The following is a 17,908-nucleotide window of genomic DNA, read 5'->3' on the forward strand; positions in this document are numbered from 1 at the left end:
TTTGGACTTCGCAGATGACCTAGCCCTCCTATCCCACACACACGAACAAATGCAGATAAAGACAGTCAGTGTAGCAGCAGGCTCTGCATCAGTAAGCCTCAGCATACACAAGGGGAAAACCAAGGTTCTCAAATACAACCTGGGAAGCACCATCGATGAACAAGGAGGGTCAGATGCGGATGTAAAGGCGAGGATTGGAAAAACAAGGGTCGCATTCCTACAACTGAAGAACATATGGGACTCCAAACAACTTTCAACCAATATCAAAATCAGAATCTCCAATACGAACATCAAGGCAGTTCTACTGTACGGAGCTGAAACTTGGAGAACTACAACAACCACAATCAAGAAGGTACAAGTATTTATAATTAGTTGTTTACGCAAGATACTCAACATCCATTGGCCGGACACAATCAGTAACAGCCTACTATGGGAGAGAACAAACCAGCTTCCAGTTGAAGAGGAAATTAGGAAAATACGATGGAAATGGATAGGACATACATTACCGGAATCACCAAACTGCATCACGAGGCAAGCTCTGAATTGGAATCCTGAAGGGAAGTGGAAAAGAGGAAGGCCAAAGAACACATTACGTCGGGAAATAGAAGCAGATATGAAAAGGATTAATAACAACTGGAAAGGATTACCAAGGACAGGTTTAAATGGAGAATGCTGGTGAGCGATCTGTGCTCCTTCACGAGGAGTAACAGGCGTAAGTAATTTAAATAAGTATTTATGTATTTGAATAACAAGTCTTTGTTAGAATTTAAAACTGAGTTATGAATTAATAGTTTGTGATTGCAATGTGCAATGTTGAAAATCTGAAACAAATTATTTAGTTTGAAAGTAAGTGTTTGTTATGTAATCAACCTGGCTTAAAGTGGATAAATGAACTACAGATTGTAAAGTTTACATGTAATCGTATAGAAATAGCTGATTATCCATTGTGTGTAATTTAGTTGGAAATGAATTTGTTTAGTATGTTTTTCTAAGTTGAAAGATTGATCAAGTTTAAATTTATTCTTATAATATTATTATTCAAACACAGACACCAATACAAGGAGGTACCAGATACATATGCACTACATAAATCATTCAATTTGTGTGAGGGCTGGGATACTTCCCGGGTGGCTGTATACGCGCGGCCATGTGAAAGCATTTCGAGAAGGAGAGCTGACTCTTCCCACTGTCGGCCGTACCAAGGCATTTGGAGGCTAATATATCATTATTGAATTGCTGAAACATAGAATTTCTTATCAGTAATTTACAGGTTTGAAATACTATCCCATTTACTTTGTGATCTAGGATAGAATCAGTTACTTCATCATTCTATTTATACATTACTAATGATTGCTAACTAGCCAGAGACATGTAGACAAAATGAAACAGTTGTTTAATACTATCTAACTATCCTCATAAAACACCTTAATAAACCTACAGCTTAACAGCCCGCGAATGCCCTGGTACGTCCGAGAGTGGGGAGAGTCCGCTCCACCTCTCGAAATGCTCTCACATGGCCACGCGTATATAGCCTCTGCCGGGGAAGTCCTACTCACTGCCTTCTCGTGGAGGGGGTGTTGTTTACGAAATCGACAGGACGAAAAGCGAATGTCCGGTGCTTTAACCGGATTGGTGGACATGGAGAGTCCACCTACGGAAGTCGGAAAACCCTGATTCCAAACCAATGGTGCACATGGGCTCCAGTATCCTGAGGAAACAAATGGCGTATGAACCAATGGTTGGTCACCGGCTACCATGGGACTGTATCTCCTTACGTTTCTCCACTGCCTTGTAGATCAAACCTTCAGGTCGAAGGCTCCAGGTGTGGTCCTCTAAGAAAACCACCTGCTTCTGTTTGGGCACCCGGGCAGTATCACAGCCCTCACACATGTCACATGAGATCTGTGTGGCGTATATGTATTTGGTGCCTCCTTGTACCAATATCTATGTGTTAAAGTAAATAATAAATAAACAGCTTAACAGCTAAATATATTCTATTACTTTAAATAACGAATATATTATCGAAAAATACTGTAGTAAACGAGAACTAAAATGACGAAGACCGGTTTTGTTGTTTAATGCAAAATTACTGAGTTCTTTCGTAAAATATGAAAAAAACATATATTAAACACATTCCATCAGTTGTCCTTTACATGCTTCCTGACTCTGTCAGTTCTGTTGTAATTACAATTACTTTCTGATCTCTTCAACTGAATCTTTCGCTGGTTGAAATCATGAGTCAATTGAAGCTAGACCACCATGGAAAACCTAGGAGCATTGGTTCGAATCTCATGGCGTGCGGGATCGTGGATGCGCACTGCTGAAGAGTCCTATACTACGACGAAATGGCCGTCCAGTGCTTCCAGGTTTTCCAGAGTGGTCTAGCTTCAATTGACTCATGATTTCAACCAGTAAAAAGTTTTCGTGATTCTGAACATCATCAACACTTTAAGTAGAAGTTTAGTTGTCTATAACGAATATCAAAGATGGCACAATTATACATTTAAATTTGGAAAATATTTTGTTTATTATACTCTACTTTTCTAGGATTCTACTAAATTGACATTTTCAAAGCCGCTTATTGCAGCAATTGCTGGGAAAGCTATCGGTGCTGGTTTAGAACTAGCATTAGCATGTGATCTACGTGTTGCCGAGATCGATTCCATATTGAGTTTACATAAACGAAAACATTGTAAGTCGTTTTAATTGATACTGTCCGTAATTTAATTTTATTAGTCTTTTACTAAATATTTAATTAGTCAGTTTTGATATGATGAGGAAGATTTGTAGTTCAGGTAGATGATTTTGATGAAGATTTTGTTCTCTGAGCTGGATGGTTTGGTCGTGGAGCTTTCATCGTTCTTCTGAACGACATCATCACCACAAACTTCAGGTAGGAGTGAAGGGTTCGGACACATAATCGACTGGAAAAATGTGGAAATTTTGGATAGAGGCAATTCCAAAAACACCAGAGAGTTTTTAGAAGCTTGGCACTCAGGTCAATCAGCAATCAACAAGCATATTGAAATCCACCCAATTTACCAACCAATCAGGAAAATTATGGACAAACATAGGAACAAAAATCGAACCAATGCGAGATACAACCAAAAAAAGAAGTAAACAATGACAGGTTTAAGGTCAACAAGAACCAACCAGCATCGAGGTGTACAGGACAAGCTGTCAACCACATGTGGAGAAATTCGAACACTCCACTTCTACCTGAAGTTTGTGCTGATAATGTCGTTCAGAAGAACGACGAAAGCTCCACGACCAAACCATCCAGCTCAGGGAACAACACCCCATGAAAATTAGTCAGTTTATTTATTCTCATACCTTATGAACTTTTCCTATTAAAATCTCTAACAATTACTTATTAAGATCATTTGTGGCTTATTTAGGTTGTTTAAAGATTCGATTAATATAGTTGAAAATAATTGATAGTGAGTTCCAAATTTAGAATTTAATTTATTGTCCTGAAACATCACTTTTCATTTCATGTATTAATTTCCTAGTTCAGGAAGTCTTAAGTTTATTCAAGAGAAGTGCCGTAATGAACTCAGATCTTTGTTCTTGCTTTCTTCAAGATGTTAAAGGAATTTTTGTGTATGAAATAATGCAGCTTTCACGTTGGTAGAATTTTAATCTACCTATGACCTTGAATAACGTCAGAAATGACCATAAAAGTTTTATGTCCATTGTCATCCATAAAGTAAATATATCTTTAAAATCAGGGGCCTATTACTAGAAGGGTAATGTGACTTATGATTTTTTCTAAGGTTTATAATCAGTTTCATGGATTTTAAAGCGGAATATTTCCTCTACACTGACTTATTCATTTTAGGAAAGATTAATTTATTTTTAGGTCTTTCGTGAAACCATAGATACTCAGTAATAAGCTATTTAAGGATCTAATGAATAAACCCTTTGCTAAGTCCTGTGAGTCATGTGTGAATCAGTCAGTCAGTCAGTAACAACGTAGAACTTCGTACGTATCTACGTCAGTTCGAGTTGCCACACCACCTCAGCACAGAGATGCAGTGGTCGATTCAAATCCCGTAGTGGTAGAGGTAGCAAGAGTATAAGCAGTAATCGGGAAGATGTTATTTAAAGAGTATAATCCAGTGAAATAAATTTGGGAAGAGGAAAAAAGGGACATGAAGAATTCAGAAGATAAGAATTTAGGAGAACACAGAGAGTGGATGCACCTGGGCCATTGCAAACGATTTTGAGCCATGTCATTCAGGGTCTCTAACCATCGGTTGCTATCATCTCGTGGTCCCCAACCAGGTAGTCTACACCTACCAACATGGCTCAGTCCACTTGTCAGTGACTTCATGGACTTGTGCCATGTTTTGGTCTGACCTCCCCTAGCTTTCTTCCTATCTACTCCTATACAACAAAACATCGCACATCGAGGCAGTCGGTGGTTGGGAATACGTAACACGCGTCCCAGCCATCTCAACTGATGAAGTTTCACTACGTCATCAATTGATTTGCCATCTTTACCTAGTACCCGTGTCCTAACAACTGTGTTACTTACTCGATGGTCCCATGATATACGAGCAATGTTTCGAAGACACCTTTGATCGAATACTAGTAACCTACGAATATCCTCTACTCTTACCGGCCATGTTTCACTGCCATAAAGTAGGACGGAACGAACTGCTGCGCAGTAAACACGTCGTTTGGTTGATAGACGAATATCTCGCCTACGCCATAAATGACGCAAGTTGGCAAAAGCTAGTCGAGCCTTCTGTATCCGTGCTGAGATTTCGTCACACACCAGACCACAAGGGCTGATGAGACTCCCAAGGTAAGTGAATCGGTCGAAACACTCAATTACCTCACTCCCTATCATTAGTTCGGGTGTCGATGTAACCCAATCCTGAAGCAACATTTTACATTTCGAGGGGGAGAATCGCATCCCGAACATGCTTGCATTGTTGCTTAGAGTGGTCAGAAGACTCTGCATTTTGCCAGCGTCTTCACCAAATAGAACTATGTCATCGGCATATTCTAAGTCAACAAGTGAACCTCCTGGTAGAAGTTCAACCCTTGGAAATTTAGATGAGGAGAGTGTTATCTCTAAAAGTACGTCGACCACAAAGTTGAACAAGAATGGGGAGAGTGGACAGCCCTGAAGAACACCACTTGAGGTAATCAATTCTGGTGAATGCGAAACGCGAATGTCCGGCGCGTTAACCGGATTGTTGGACATGGAGAGTTCACATAGGAGAGTTGGAAAACCCTGATTCCAAACCAATGGTGCACATGGGCTCCAGTACCCTGAGGAAACAAATGGCGTATGAATCAATCGTTGGTCGCTGGCTGCCATGGGAATGCATCTCCTTACTTTACTCCACTGCCTTGTGGATCATACTTTTAAGTCAAAGGCTCCGGATGTAGCCCCCTAAGAGAACCACCTGTTTCGGTTTGGGCACCCGGGCAGTATCATAGCCCTCATACAAATCATATGAGATTTGTGTAGCGCATTGTATTTGGTGCCCCCTTGTACCAGTGTTTATGTGTTCAAACCAATAAATAAATAATAAAGTTGTCATTAACTTTCTAATTTGTCACAAAAACGAGGTCACCATCTTAACAATTGTTAGCCCGTTAGTATAGTAAATATTTGCCTTAACATGTTTCATCATGACAGTACGAAAGTCTTTCACTAAGTTGTTTGTATCACTTAATATTATGTCTTATTTTTCTGCTTAGTATTCTGAGATGTTTAACTTCATTTGAGCAGTTGCGAAATCAAAGCAAATTAGAGTTAAATATGCATATATTTTGAAGTAAAACCTCAGTTAATCAGTTATTTATCGATGAATATGTTTATATTTTATGAACAGAGTCACCGAAGACAAATCACAACGCATTAGTTAATAGAATGATGATACACTGAAACAAAATAAATGAACTTTATATCAAATAAAGGGATAGATATTGATAGTTGATAGACATAGTTCACTTTAAATTCATTCATGAATAGTAACATTTATTTTCTTAGAAACGTAATATTCAGGGGTTTTGTTATATCCGGGCGAAGATGAATTCACGAATAACTTCTGAGACATATTAATTGACTAATATTATCTATACATTCTTATGGTATAACTATTGAATGATTAGATTATGTATATTTATATTCCTCTTATTATAAGCTTCATTTTGACCTATAACTTATTATTGTACGATTTACGGTTCTTAAGTTATATTCAGTCTATTAATTACTGTCCCCCTCGTTCACAGCCACTTTTTGGCTTTATTGTGTACAAATGTTATTTCCTATTTTATGGTGCGTCGCGATCTTTTTGTTTGATATATAAACCCAGTATGTTTGAAATAAATGATTCGATTCGCATTGCATAGTGGAAGCTGGTATTGGTGTTCTGGACTCTAGTGGACGGGCTAGGCGGACATAGGACCAATAAGGACTCTAGGCTGCTCATACCGGTCGAAAGTCATTGGCTTGGCACAGTGCTAAGATTGTATAAGTTGTATTTCGATTGGTGGATAAATCACGTGATATTTAGATGGTAGTTGGAGGTAGTCAACAGGAAACCCTGGACCCGGGTTTCGTGCTACTTGGCACTCGTCAGCAAGGTGTACCTGTAATCTTGAGGGAACTGGTGCTCCCTGGCGGATTCGATCTCGTGTCACCCAGCTTCACAGTCAGAGACGTTACCACTGAGCTATCCGAGCCGTGACTAACCTCCTGTAGGACTGAGATGTAATCACAATTGATTGATCACTGGGTGGTGATCAATGTCATGTTTGTCTAGTCCTTATTAGTGCAGATCGAATGCTATCGATCATGTTGCAATGTGGCCACCAGTCTAGGTGACTCGGCACTGCGGGCACCACCCAGTGATCAATCAATTGTGATTACATCTCAGTCCTACAGGAGGTTAGTCACGGCTCGGATAGCTCAGTGGTAACGTCTCTGACTGTGAAGCTGGGTGACACGAGATCGAATCCGCCAGGGAGCACCAGTTCCCTCAAGATTACAGGTACACCTTGCTGACGAGTGCCAAGTAGCACGAAACCCGGGTCCAGGGTTTCCTGTTGACTACCTCCAACTACCATCTAAATATCAATACATAGTGCCCGCAGTGTCGAGTCACCTAGACTGGTGGCCACATTGCAACATGATCGATAGCATTCGATCTGCACTAATAAGGACTAGACAAGCGTGACATTGATCACCACCCAGTGATCAATCAATTGTGATGAAATCACGTGATAAAAAGCCGGACATAAACCCATAACAGGTTTTACATTCAAAGTAGGATTTCAAAATTTTTAATGGTCTTTCATTTCTATAATTCTTTTCAAAACGGACAAAAGCAGTGAATCTAAGATTTCATACACATAGTTACGTTTGTTATCTTAAAGAGAGCAAGAACGAAGTTTCATGCAGAATAATATGAATTCATTTTATTTCGTTAGGTTCTCATCAAGTACTTACAAACTATAATATTCTGAAATCAATTTTATTACAGATATCGACATACTTATACATATGAGGGTGATGAAAGATGAATATATGTGTATATCATGATGTAGCGAAGATTTCAATAAAGTTCACAAAAAGTTTTGTTTCGGATAAACAAAGTTTGAGAGGGAAAGTTCCAGAACATTGAAATAATGATCAGAACTGTTATAACTTGTGACCGCCGATTAGATAGCAGTGACTTATCGATCGGAACAAGGACGCGTGAACCCGTATGAGCAGCTTAGAGTTCTGATTGGTCCTGCTTCCTGCCTAGCCCAACCAGTTAAGTCCAGAACACCAATCACAGCCTCTGCGATATGAATCATTTATTTCAAACATACTCTGTTTATATACTAATCAAGTAGACCACATCGTACCATAAAATAGAAAATAACATTTGTACAATATTTGGCCAACAGGAAAATGACACGTGAAATAAGTATTGACCAGTAGGGAAACGACACGTGAAATCAGTATTGACCAATAGGAAAATGATACCATTTCAAGTCCAAGGATAGCATTAGACTTAACAGGATAATTTTTGGGATATTTTACTGAATACCCTAACAAGAACTCATGGAGTTGATGATTATGTAATGAAGTAACTGAAAATAGATTAATGGTAATAAAGATAGGAATTGAAATCGGTCAGTTATGAATGATGTAAAAGATTCAGAAAGAGTTGCAATAGTGAATGACGTAATAAATAAAAAGGGGAGGGGGGTCAATGTTACCAGGGCAAAGAAAGATTTATTATTGCCTGCTTTTGGGTACATAGATCTGATATTAAACGTTTAATTGTTATCTTTTCGGTAAATTTCAAAAGGTTGAAGTTTAATTGTTTATTAATTCCCTTGAAGGACTTCAGTGTATTGACTTCATGCTCTGTATCATATCCTGAGATTACTAGCAAATTTTATTTAGATTTATAGCGTCATAATGCATTTTTCTGATTTTTTGTAAAATATTTCCTTGAAACAAATTTCATAGATAAATTTTAACAGCATAAATTCATTTATGATTATTTTGCGAATTCAGATGACTTGTCATATTTCAGTAGTTAAAATCATGAGTCAATTAAAGCTAGACCACCATGGAAAACCTGGAAGCACTGGACGGCCGTTTCGTCCTAGTATGGGAGTCCTCAGCAGTGAAGACAATGGTGTACAGTGGCGCAACTTCGTGGATTGGTTGAAGTTAGACATTAACACCGTTGGATGCCGGCTGGCTCAGTGGTCTAATGGTTAAGCGCTCGCGCGCGAGACTGAAAGGTCCTGGGTTCGAATGTAGTGGGAGGCGGGATCGCGGATGCGCATTGATGAGGATTCCCATACTAGGACGAAACGACCGTCCAGTGCTTCCAGATTTCCCATAGTGGTCTAGCTTCAAATGGCTCATGATCTCAACTACTGAAATTTCTAAAAATCTCCACAAAACCCCTTCTGATACTTGTCATATTTGTCAAGATCATTTAGTTATGTAGTTATATCACTCGTCAATGGAATGTAAATCTTATTTGTATAAGGAATCATTTAATGTAACCAATTCATTTTATTTCTATACTTTCTATTGGTCATGGTATCCTGAAATGAAATGTTAGCATGTTGCAATCGACATAATTAGAAGGAACAGTCAAATCATGTTTCTGCATCCCTTCAGTTCTATAGATAGAAATATCATACTGTTAATTATATTTATATCTATTATTTTAACAACAACAAAAAATGAACTAGAGAATTAGCTAATAGAATCTTGGACCTACAATTAAGTGAATGCGCTTTTTGAACTATAGTGTATTTTGTTTACTTATAAAAATAGTGCACCACATAAGACTATTTATGTTAAATGGGATTTTATGAAATATTTACTACTAATCTAATAGTTGATAGGTGAGTTTTCGAATCGTTGTTTAAATAACAAACACTAAGTCTAAAAAGACAAAATATATGAAACCTAATATTTCAGGTGAAAGTTAGTGGGTATCTGACTAGAATTCAGAATTTATACAGTAGTTACTGTGTTATATCCTGATGAGAATAATGAAGAGTAACTATTGGAATCTGTTTCTGGACTAATACTATACGTATATTTTTATCGTATAATTGTTAACTAACTAAGCTATTCATATTCATGTTCCTATTATTATAAGTTATATTTTGACCTATGAACTATTATTATACGATTTACCATTCTCGAGTTATGCCCAGTCTGCCAATTACTATCTCCCACATTCACAGCCACTTTTGGCTGAATCTTGTACAAGTGTTGTTTCCTAATTTATGGTACGATGTGGTCTGTTTGGTTGGTATATAAACCCAGTATGTTTGAAAGAAATGATTCATATCGCAGAGGCTGAGATTGATGTTCTGGACTTAACTGGCTGGGCTAGGTGGGAAGGGGGACTGATAAGGAATCTAGACTGGTCGTCCAGGTTTTATGCGTCATTGATTCGGTCGATAAATTACTGTTCTCCAATTGGTGGTATCATTACCATATACATTGATAAGGACACAGGCCACAAGTTATAACATGGTGGTATTAGTCGATCAACCAGATTCAACTAGTCTGTACACAGATGGAAAATTCTACCCTGTAGTTGTAGATGGAGTCTTTTAACCAGTAGGCTACTACTGCTTTAAAATTCCTGATAAACTATTCTGTTGTCAGTTTTGAAACAAATTAAAATGTCTTCATTCGTAAATGGCAACTTATTCGTAATACCTCGTAGTTATTTAGAAGGCAGTTAACAAAGATACATGGTTTGAATTATGTTTTCTGGTTAGCGTTTTTTTAGCGAGTTAGTTTTCTAAGGGTTAGGGTCACTAACTCCATGTCCAACCTTCTTACATTATCCGGGCTCGGGACCAGCAGCAGCCCCAGAGGAGCTACAGGCGGAGTTGGAGAATGCTGGTCAGCGGCCTATGCTTCATTGGTAGTAATAGGCGTAAGTAAGTAACAAAGATGTATATATGTAACCCGCATAGTAAAAAATAATCTAATCACTTACGATCTGCTTGAATTATAAGTAAATAAAAAACATCTCGAATTTATTGTAAATATATACAATTCCATTAATTTTATGATGAAAAGAAACTCGGAATATGTGAAACTTCACAAAGTATTGTGAAAATGTAAATTGTTGATTATATGCTCATTTACTAGTACGATATGAATCACATCTTCCGTATAGGCGATATTTGACATTCCAATCTCTATGAGAATCGACTTTCATGATAAGAAAAATCAGAACTTTCAAGTCTTTATATATTTTATTGATACAAATATGTAAATTGTTTTAACATTCCAAAATCAGGTATACCAATGATGAATATGGGTACAGTACGTTTACCAAGATTAATAGGTTTGTCTCGTTCTCTTGACATGATACTAACTGGACGTGAATTGCATGCTAATGAAGCTTTGGAATTTGGATTAGTTAATCGTGTTACTCCAACTGGAACTGGTAAGCTTTATTTTTTATTAATTTTACTTACTACCATGAAGCTTATGAAAGTTGGTTTCTTTCAAAGTAAATATGTAACTACTTTTGAGTAGTGTGAAATTATTCACAAATTTATTCAGTCTTAGATGCCCAGATGATACTCTGTAATATCAACGACTGAATTGAAAACAATGATATCACATCAATTTTATTCACGTATTTCAAATATTACATTGGTTTTCAGTTTTTAGTGTTATAGAACACTCATTGTGAGTCATCTTTGATCGGTAACTAAATATGGATAGGATAATTAATCGTATCACTGTAGTGTATTGTACAAAATAGCATTTTATTGCCATACATCGTAATACCACCGATTCAAGAATTAGAATGACAAATAATAACTATACGAAGTGTACTAATAATTTCATAGTTTTAATTAATATTCCAACATAGACTTATTAAAAATCATAAGAAAAAACTAATTTTCCTTGTTTATTTTAAATTAACCTTAAGTTTAACAAATACTGACTTAGTACATAAAAGATATTTAGCCTGTGTTCTATCAAATCAAAGGCTTGTTTTTATTCGTTGTTAAGTGTTATCACAAAGGTTATCATATTTTAAATACGTGTGAAATTTTAATAGTTGAATTCATGAGTCACTCTAAGCTACACCGCCATGGAAAGCGCGGTAGCACTAGGCGGCTGTCTTGTCCAAATGTAAGACTCCTCACCAGTGCTCATCCACGAATCCGCGTGTAGGACGTGAATTCAAGCCCTTTGGTCTCTCGCGCGGACGCCTAACTTCTTAACCACCAAGCCAGCACCCAACAGTGTTAATGTTCAACTCCAATTAGTCCATGATCTTGCGCGATCCTTCATCCGTTGTCTGACGTGGATAATTTTTTCTACCCAACACGGACTGGACTCCATTGGTTACGGCTTCTCACTAAAGCTAATTACTAGTGAGTACATGATTATTATCAGAATGGTGATTTATAGAAATCGGTAATAATTTTAATAGTTAAATTCATGAATCGAACTAAGCTAGATCACCATTAAAGACCTGAAATCACTGAACGGCCGTTTCTTCCTAGTATGAGACTCCTTAGCATTGCTCATCTCGTACGAAATGATTAACATTTTGACTAGATCAATTAACTAGTAATTCATTTTCATTGATTTGTTTGCCTATTTTTGCTATTTCATCATCTTGAGAATTATTAAATTTATCATTTTTCCTTTTTTCATCTTTTAACAACACATTGTTAGTTGTTTATATATTTATCAAAATGTAATGACCTATCATTTTTATTCTATGTTTACTTTATTCTACCCCCCCTTGTTGTTGCCGTCGTTGTTGTTGTTGTTGTTGTGTTGATTATCTATTTTTTTTTGTAATGTTTTGAAAATTGTTGTTTCTTTTTGTTTTTATTGTAGGTAATCCGTCATTTTATAATCTTGTTTTTATGTGTTAAGTTGTTTTTTTTCTCTTAACTACCATACTTCATTCAGCAACATTATGCAAGTTTACTATCCTTTAACGGTTAATTTACCTTTGATCATTATATATATACATATGTATCCTTGTTTTCACACTGTATAGAAATTTTACATTGTTCAAGAGTGCTCATAGGAACGTAATGGTATGTTCTGTCTTTTATTAAAGATGACAGTTACATTACAGTATTAAGTTAAGAAATACATAATATTTTCAGTAATCATATGCTGGTATACAAAGAATCCTTCAGTAAAATTATTCCTTTCTCCGTCAGTTATTGAAATCGTATTGATTATCTCTCAGTTAATTTAAAAGAACAATTATCTGTATAGGGTTGTGAAGATTATTAAGTTTTTGATTGAGATCATGAACCGATTGATGTTAGACCACCGTTGGAGACCTGGAAGTAAGTCATTGAAGATAATGGTGGATGTGTCGTTCAATTTCGTGGATTGGTTGATGTTAGACATTAACACCATTGAATGCCGGCTCAGTGGTCCAGTAGGTTGAGCGTTCTCGAGCGAGACTAAAGGCCATGGTTTCGAATCTCGCGAGCGTGATCGTGGATGCGCATTGCTGAGGAATCCAAGAATAGGACGAAATGGCCGTCCAATGCTTCCAGGTTTTCAACGGTGGTCTAACACCAATTGGTTCATTATCTCAGTTAAAAAACAATTATTTTCATTCCAATTGGTTGATCATGGCTTTTGTTTACTTTCGTCAACGTTTCAATTGAGAATACTTAAAAAGTTCAAGAAATCTAGATTTATTCATATTATTAGATGATTTCTTGTGTTTGTATTTAAATCTTTATCTTTCATTATATTGTTAATCCTAGGTAGTTGACGGCACTCGTTAACAAAGTGTATTTAGAATTTTAATAGGAATGATACGCCTCATTTGAATGCATTGATAGAATGCCATTCAGAGATAACAGCTCATAACTAAATATCCTACCGCTGAACAAATTATCAGTGAGAAATTATTTTGTTTCCTCTGTAAAAAAACTATAGAATAGGATTCTACAAGTTTGATAATATTGAGTTAAAACTATACTATTACTATCAAATGTTGAGGATTGAATTCTAACTGAGGGGTTTAAAGGTATTGAAACCAGTCCTAGGTTGAATCCCTTGTAATGTTGAGGATGAGCAATACTGATAAGCACTAAACAGAGAAGAAACGTCTCGATTAATCTTTCATTTGATGTTATGTTTCAACTAATTATGTCCATAATCAATATCAAAAACGATTTTTCTTTTTTTTTTATTGAACAAAATACTTGTATATATGTATATATAATACTAATGGAATCAAATGCACTTGGCAAAAGGTAATACGAAATGTAGTTTACTCTGTTGACAATGATAAATGGAGAATTGTTTTATTCTGGAAGTATTAGTTACGTTCGAATTATTATGATAATCACTATATTAATAAAATGTAATAACTGAATTTGTATGTATCATGAATGCCTGACTAATCATTTTAACTGATTTTACCCGAGTAATAAATAGTTACAAAAATTTGGATTCATTGATCAAATATCCCTTTATAAACGGATATCTAAAAGTAGAATAACTTGACAACTAACATGAGTTATTGTACATATCCGAATAACATACTTATATACAGATTATTTAATATAGAAATATATATAGTTAACGATCACTTAAAACATAAACTGGATTCAGATTTGATAGATCACCTACATTCCGGTTAACGTTTTTATTTATCGAGTTAAAATATGAAAATCATGCACTAAATACATCATTTGCATATCTTTGTACTGTCTTTTACATACACCATTATTCCTACAATTCTGTTGTTATTTCGATTACTCTCCGGTTTCCTTCTTGTTCCTTTCATTTCAATCTTCTGCTGCCACGCAGTTCACTTCTGATTGGTGCTACATATTACTTATACTTATGTTTATCTCTGATGTCCGCTCAGTACCCGTTACGTCCCACATCCTCCCCCCATCGACAGCGACTGCTACGCCCAATATCGCCTTGCCAGAACACTCCACTCGATGTCTTCTTCCTGGACCAGATTGCCCCAACTAAGTATCTCGCAACGGTGTCCGCAGAAACGCACCTTACCCGCTTCCTCTTTGGCAGCGACACCAAATGTATTGAACGGGAACTCAAGTGGGGAACAGCAATTAAGTAGTACCAACATTTCGCGATTAATTATGAAAATATCGAATGATTCACTAAACAATTGATAGAATAAAATCAAGGTGATTATAGCTCCCAAATGCCCTGGTACGGCCGAAGGTGGGGAGAGTCAGCTCTCCTTTTCGAAATGCTCTTACACGGTCACGCGACTAAAGTCGCTGCCAGGGAAGTCTTACTCACTGCCTTTTCACAGCAGGAGTGCTGTTTACGAAATCAAAAGGACGAAAAGTGAATGCCCGGTGTTTTAATCGGGTTGGTGGATATGGAGGATTCACCTAGGGGAGTTGGAAAACCCTGATTTCAAACCAATGGTTCACATGGGCTCCAGGATCCTAAGGGAACAAATAGCGTATGAACCAATGGTTGGTCACCGGCTACCATGGGACTGTATCTCCTTACGTTGCCCTACTGTCTTGTGGATTAGACCTCTAGGTTAAAGGCTCGGGTAGTGGCCTCCTAAGAAAACCAGCTGCCTCAGTTTGAGCATACTGACCGTATCCAAGCATTTACACAAATCGAATGATTTATGTGGCACTTATCTATTTGGTGCCTTCTTATACCAATATTTATGTGTTTAAATAAATAAATAAATAATAAATATCGTTGATTCAATTCCTTGGGAGGGAGTTGTGGGTGTGCATTGTTGGAAGGTCAGAACAAAGCAGCTACCCAGCACTTTTTAATTTCCAATTGTACTTAAACTGAAATTAGTCTATAACGAATCTAACCTACAAACTATGTTAACAGGCCTTTTTTTAAAGAATTTTATATGAATATTCATTGAATTAACCGAATCTATCTTTTCTACAGTTACATAGGTAACATTATCTTTCCTTTTTATATATTATTATTACTATTATTATTATCATTATTGCTAATATTGTTACTGTCCATCTGAGTTCTTTCATTAAATTAAAAAAAATGAATAAATGAATGAATAATTGAACATTTATCACTCTGCTGATCTTTTTCATTTATGACAGAGTGACTTTTTTTTCTTTTTTTTTTATTCCTCTTTCCTCCCCCCCACCTCTGAAATAAATGAATGTTATTGCTATGATTTCTCTTTTCTTTTTTCGTTTTTTTCTTTCTATTTTGTTTCAATTATTACAGAGATAAAAATTATTTTAATTTTAGCCATTGATCATTGAATATTTTAATTGAAAAATTATCACAAATATACTACTTCCTTGATATATTACTATTACTAACACTATTACTAATACTATTACTATTACTATTATTATTATTATTATTAGTAGTAGTAGTATTATTATTATTTGAGTGAGTTGTTTAAACTAGAGTAATTATAGATAATAATAATAATATTGAGTGTTATCTAATTTTACAATTAAAACGTGTTCTGTTCCTTTTTTAGAAAAAAACTTTTGATCGACATGTTCCTTCTGTAAAATGTAAATATTAATAATAATAAGTTAGAGATAGTGAATTGTAATATAATTGGATCTTATAACACATTATGATATAATAATAAGCTTTTCTTTCACTCTATCTCTTTTTCTCTCGATGATCCTGGGTCCATGAGATTCCTATCCTATCAGTGCTTGTTTGGATAGCATCAGTGCAATTCCTTCTTCATGGCTGGAGTATAACAGTGGCTGCCCAAAAACTAGTCGTTTTTTTGTCCAACTTGCGTCCGATATGTTTCACTGATTCCAAACACCTTCAGGTTGTAGCTTATCATTTCTGTAGCAATTTGGATGACTCTCTCTCTCTCTGTCTTCCATATTGTAGGAGAATTCCATGTATCTAAATTGATGGTTGTTCTAGTTGTTAGAAGGGACATCAGCCTCGTGACTTGCGAAGGAACTCGGCTTTCATTATAAGGCGTTATAACTCATCTAAACGAAGACCTTCTAACTCCCAGGACAGAGTTTAAATAGTTTGAATTGTTTTTTCTGATTAGCGTTTTTTAGCGAGTTAGTTTTCTACGAGATGGGGTCGGTACCCTCATGCCCAACCCTCCTGTTTTATCCGGGCTTGGGACCGGCAGTAGCCCCAGGGAGGCTCTGGGCGGAGTCAAGACAATATTCAGAGAATACAATGAATTCATTTTATATTTCGTTGCATTTTCTTCAGTCACATACAAGTTTGATTATTCCCACTTCTTAATATCATGTTAAACTTTTTTAAAAAATGAATTGTCAATCAATAATAAGTTATTTGAAGAATAAATGAAGTTAGGTGTTAAAGATTTTAATGAATATCGTCCTAGTTCAATAGTACCCCGTTTATTAGACAGGGAACACCAAATGAAACAGATAAATGGATCCAAAAGTATCAATAAACAGTCCATCTTTACTTTATTAACATGTTCAGGAACCGTTGCTATAAGAAGCCTGAAACCTAGCCTTTGTCTTTGAAGTGAGTCAGTAATTAACCTTAGACTAACTTGATAACAGAAGTGGACTAAACATTTGTATCTCTTTTCCTCTCAGCTATTTGTAGTTAAAACTAGTAAGTTTAATTCACAGGTCTCTTTTCTATCTAATTACTTTTAGTTTCTGTTTCATTACGCAATGAAGTTTTATATTCTGGAACTTCCACTCCAAAAAACTATGTCTTTTTAGAACTTTTATGCCTAATTTTCGTTGCATTCCAAATAACTTATTCGTTGTTGATTCACGATTCGTTTTTTCAATATTTTGTTAATAGTATCAGAAGGGGGTTCGTGGAGATGATGAATCAATTGAAGCTAGACCACCATGGAAAACCTGGAAACACTGGACGGCCGTTTCGTCTTATTGTGAAACTCCTCGGCAGTGCGCGTCCATGACTCCGCCTCGCGAGATTTGAAACCAGGACCTAAAATTCTAGCGTGCGAGCGCATAACCACTAGACCACTGAGTCGACATCCGACAGTGTTAATGTCTAACTTCATCTAATCCACAAAAAATCCACTGCTGAGGAGTCCCACAGCAGGACGAAACGGCCGTCCAGTGCTTCCAGATTTTCCATGGTGTCTAGCTTCAATTGACTCATGATCTCAACTATTGAAATTATGTTAATAATTAGGAATACTTAAACATATTAGCTTGTATATCACTGAAAAGATAACAACGAAATGCAATGAATTCATTGTATTCTACAAATTGTCATTCTTTACTTTTTCTCTCTATTACTTGAGTCTTTTCAATATAAATATTTACTCATAAGAGAAACCATGATCTATTGAATCAACCATGACAACAATATATCCATTACCTGCCTGGCAACAACTAAGTTGAAAAATAAAAATTATTTGGTTCAACACTACGATAT

General features: G+C 36.2%; 1 protein-coding gene across 1 annotated transcript in view; it reads left to right on the top strand.

The window, feature by feature from the left end:
* Positions 1 to 17,908, top strand: part of MS3_00002363 (uncharacterized protein) — a 42,512-nt gene that overhangs the window by 2,300 nt on the left and 22,304 nt on the right. Inside the window, exons 2-3 of the mRNA XM_035732473.2 lie at positions 2,548 to 2,692; positions 10,815 to 10,964. Coding sequence (XP_035587489.2) covers positions 2,548 to 2,692; positions 10,815 to 10,964 — 295 coding nt within the window. The remainder of the gene's footprint in view (positions 1 to 2,547; positions 2,693 to 10,814; positions 10,965 to 17,908) is intronic.

Source organism: Schistosoma haematobium, chromosome 1 (assembly GCF_000699445.3).
Source record: "Schistosoma haematobium chromosome 1, whole genome shotgun sequence".
Taxonomy (NCBI): domain Eukaryota; kingdom Metazoa; phylum Platyhelminthes; class Trematoda; order Strigeidida; family Schistosomatidae; genus Schistosoma; species Schistosoma haematobium.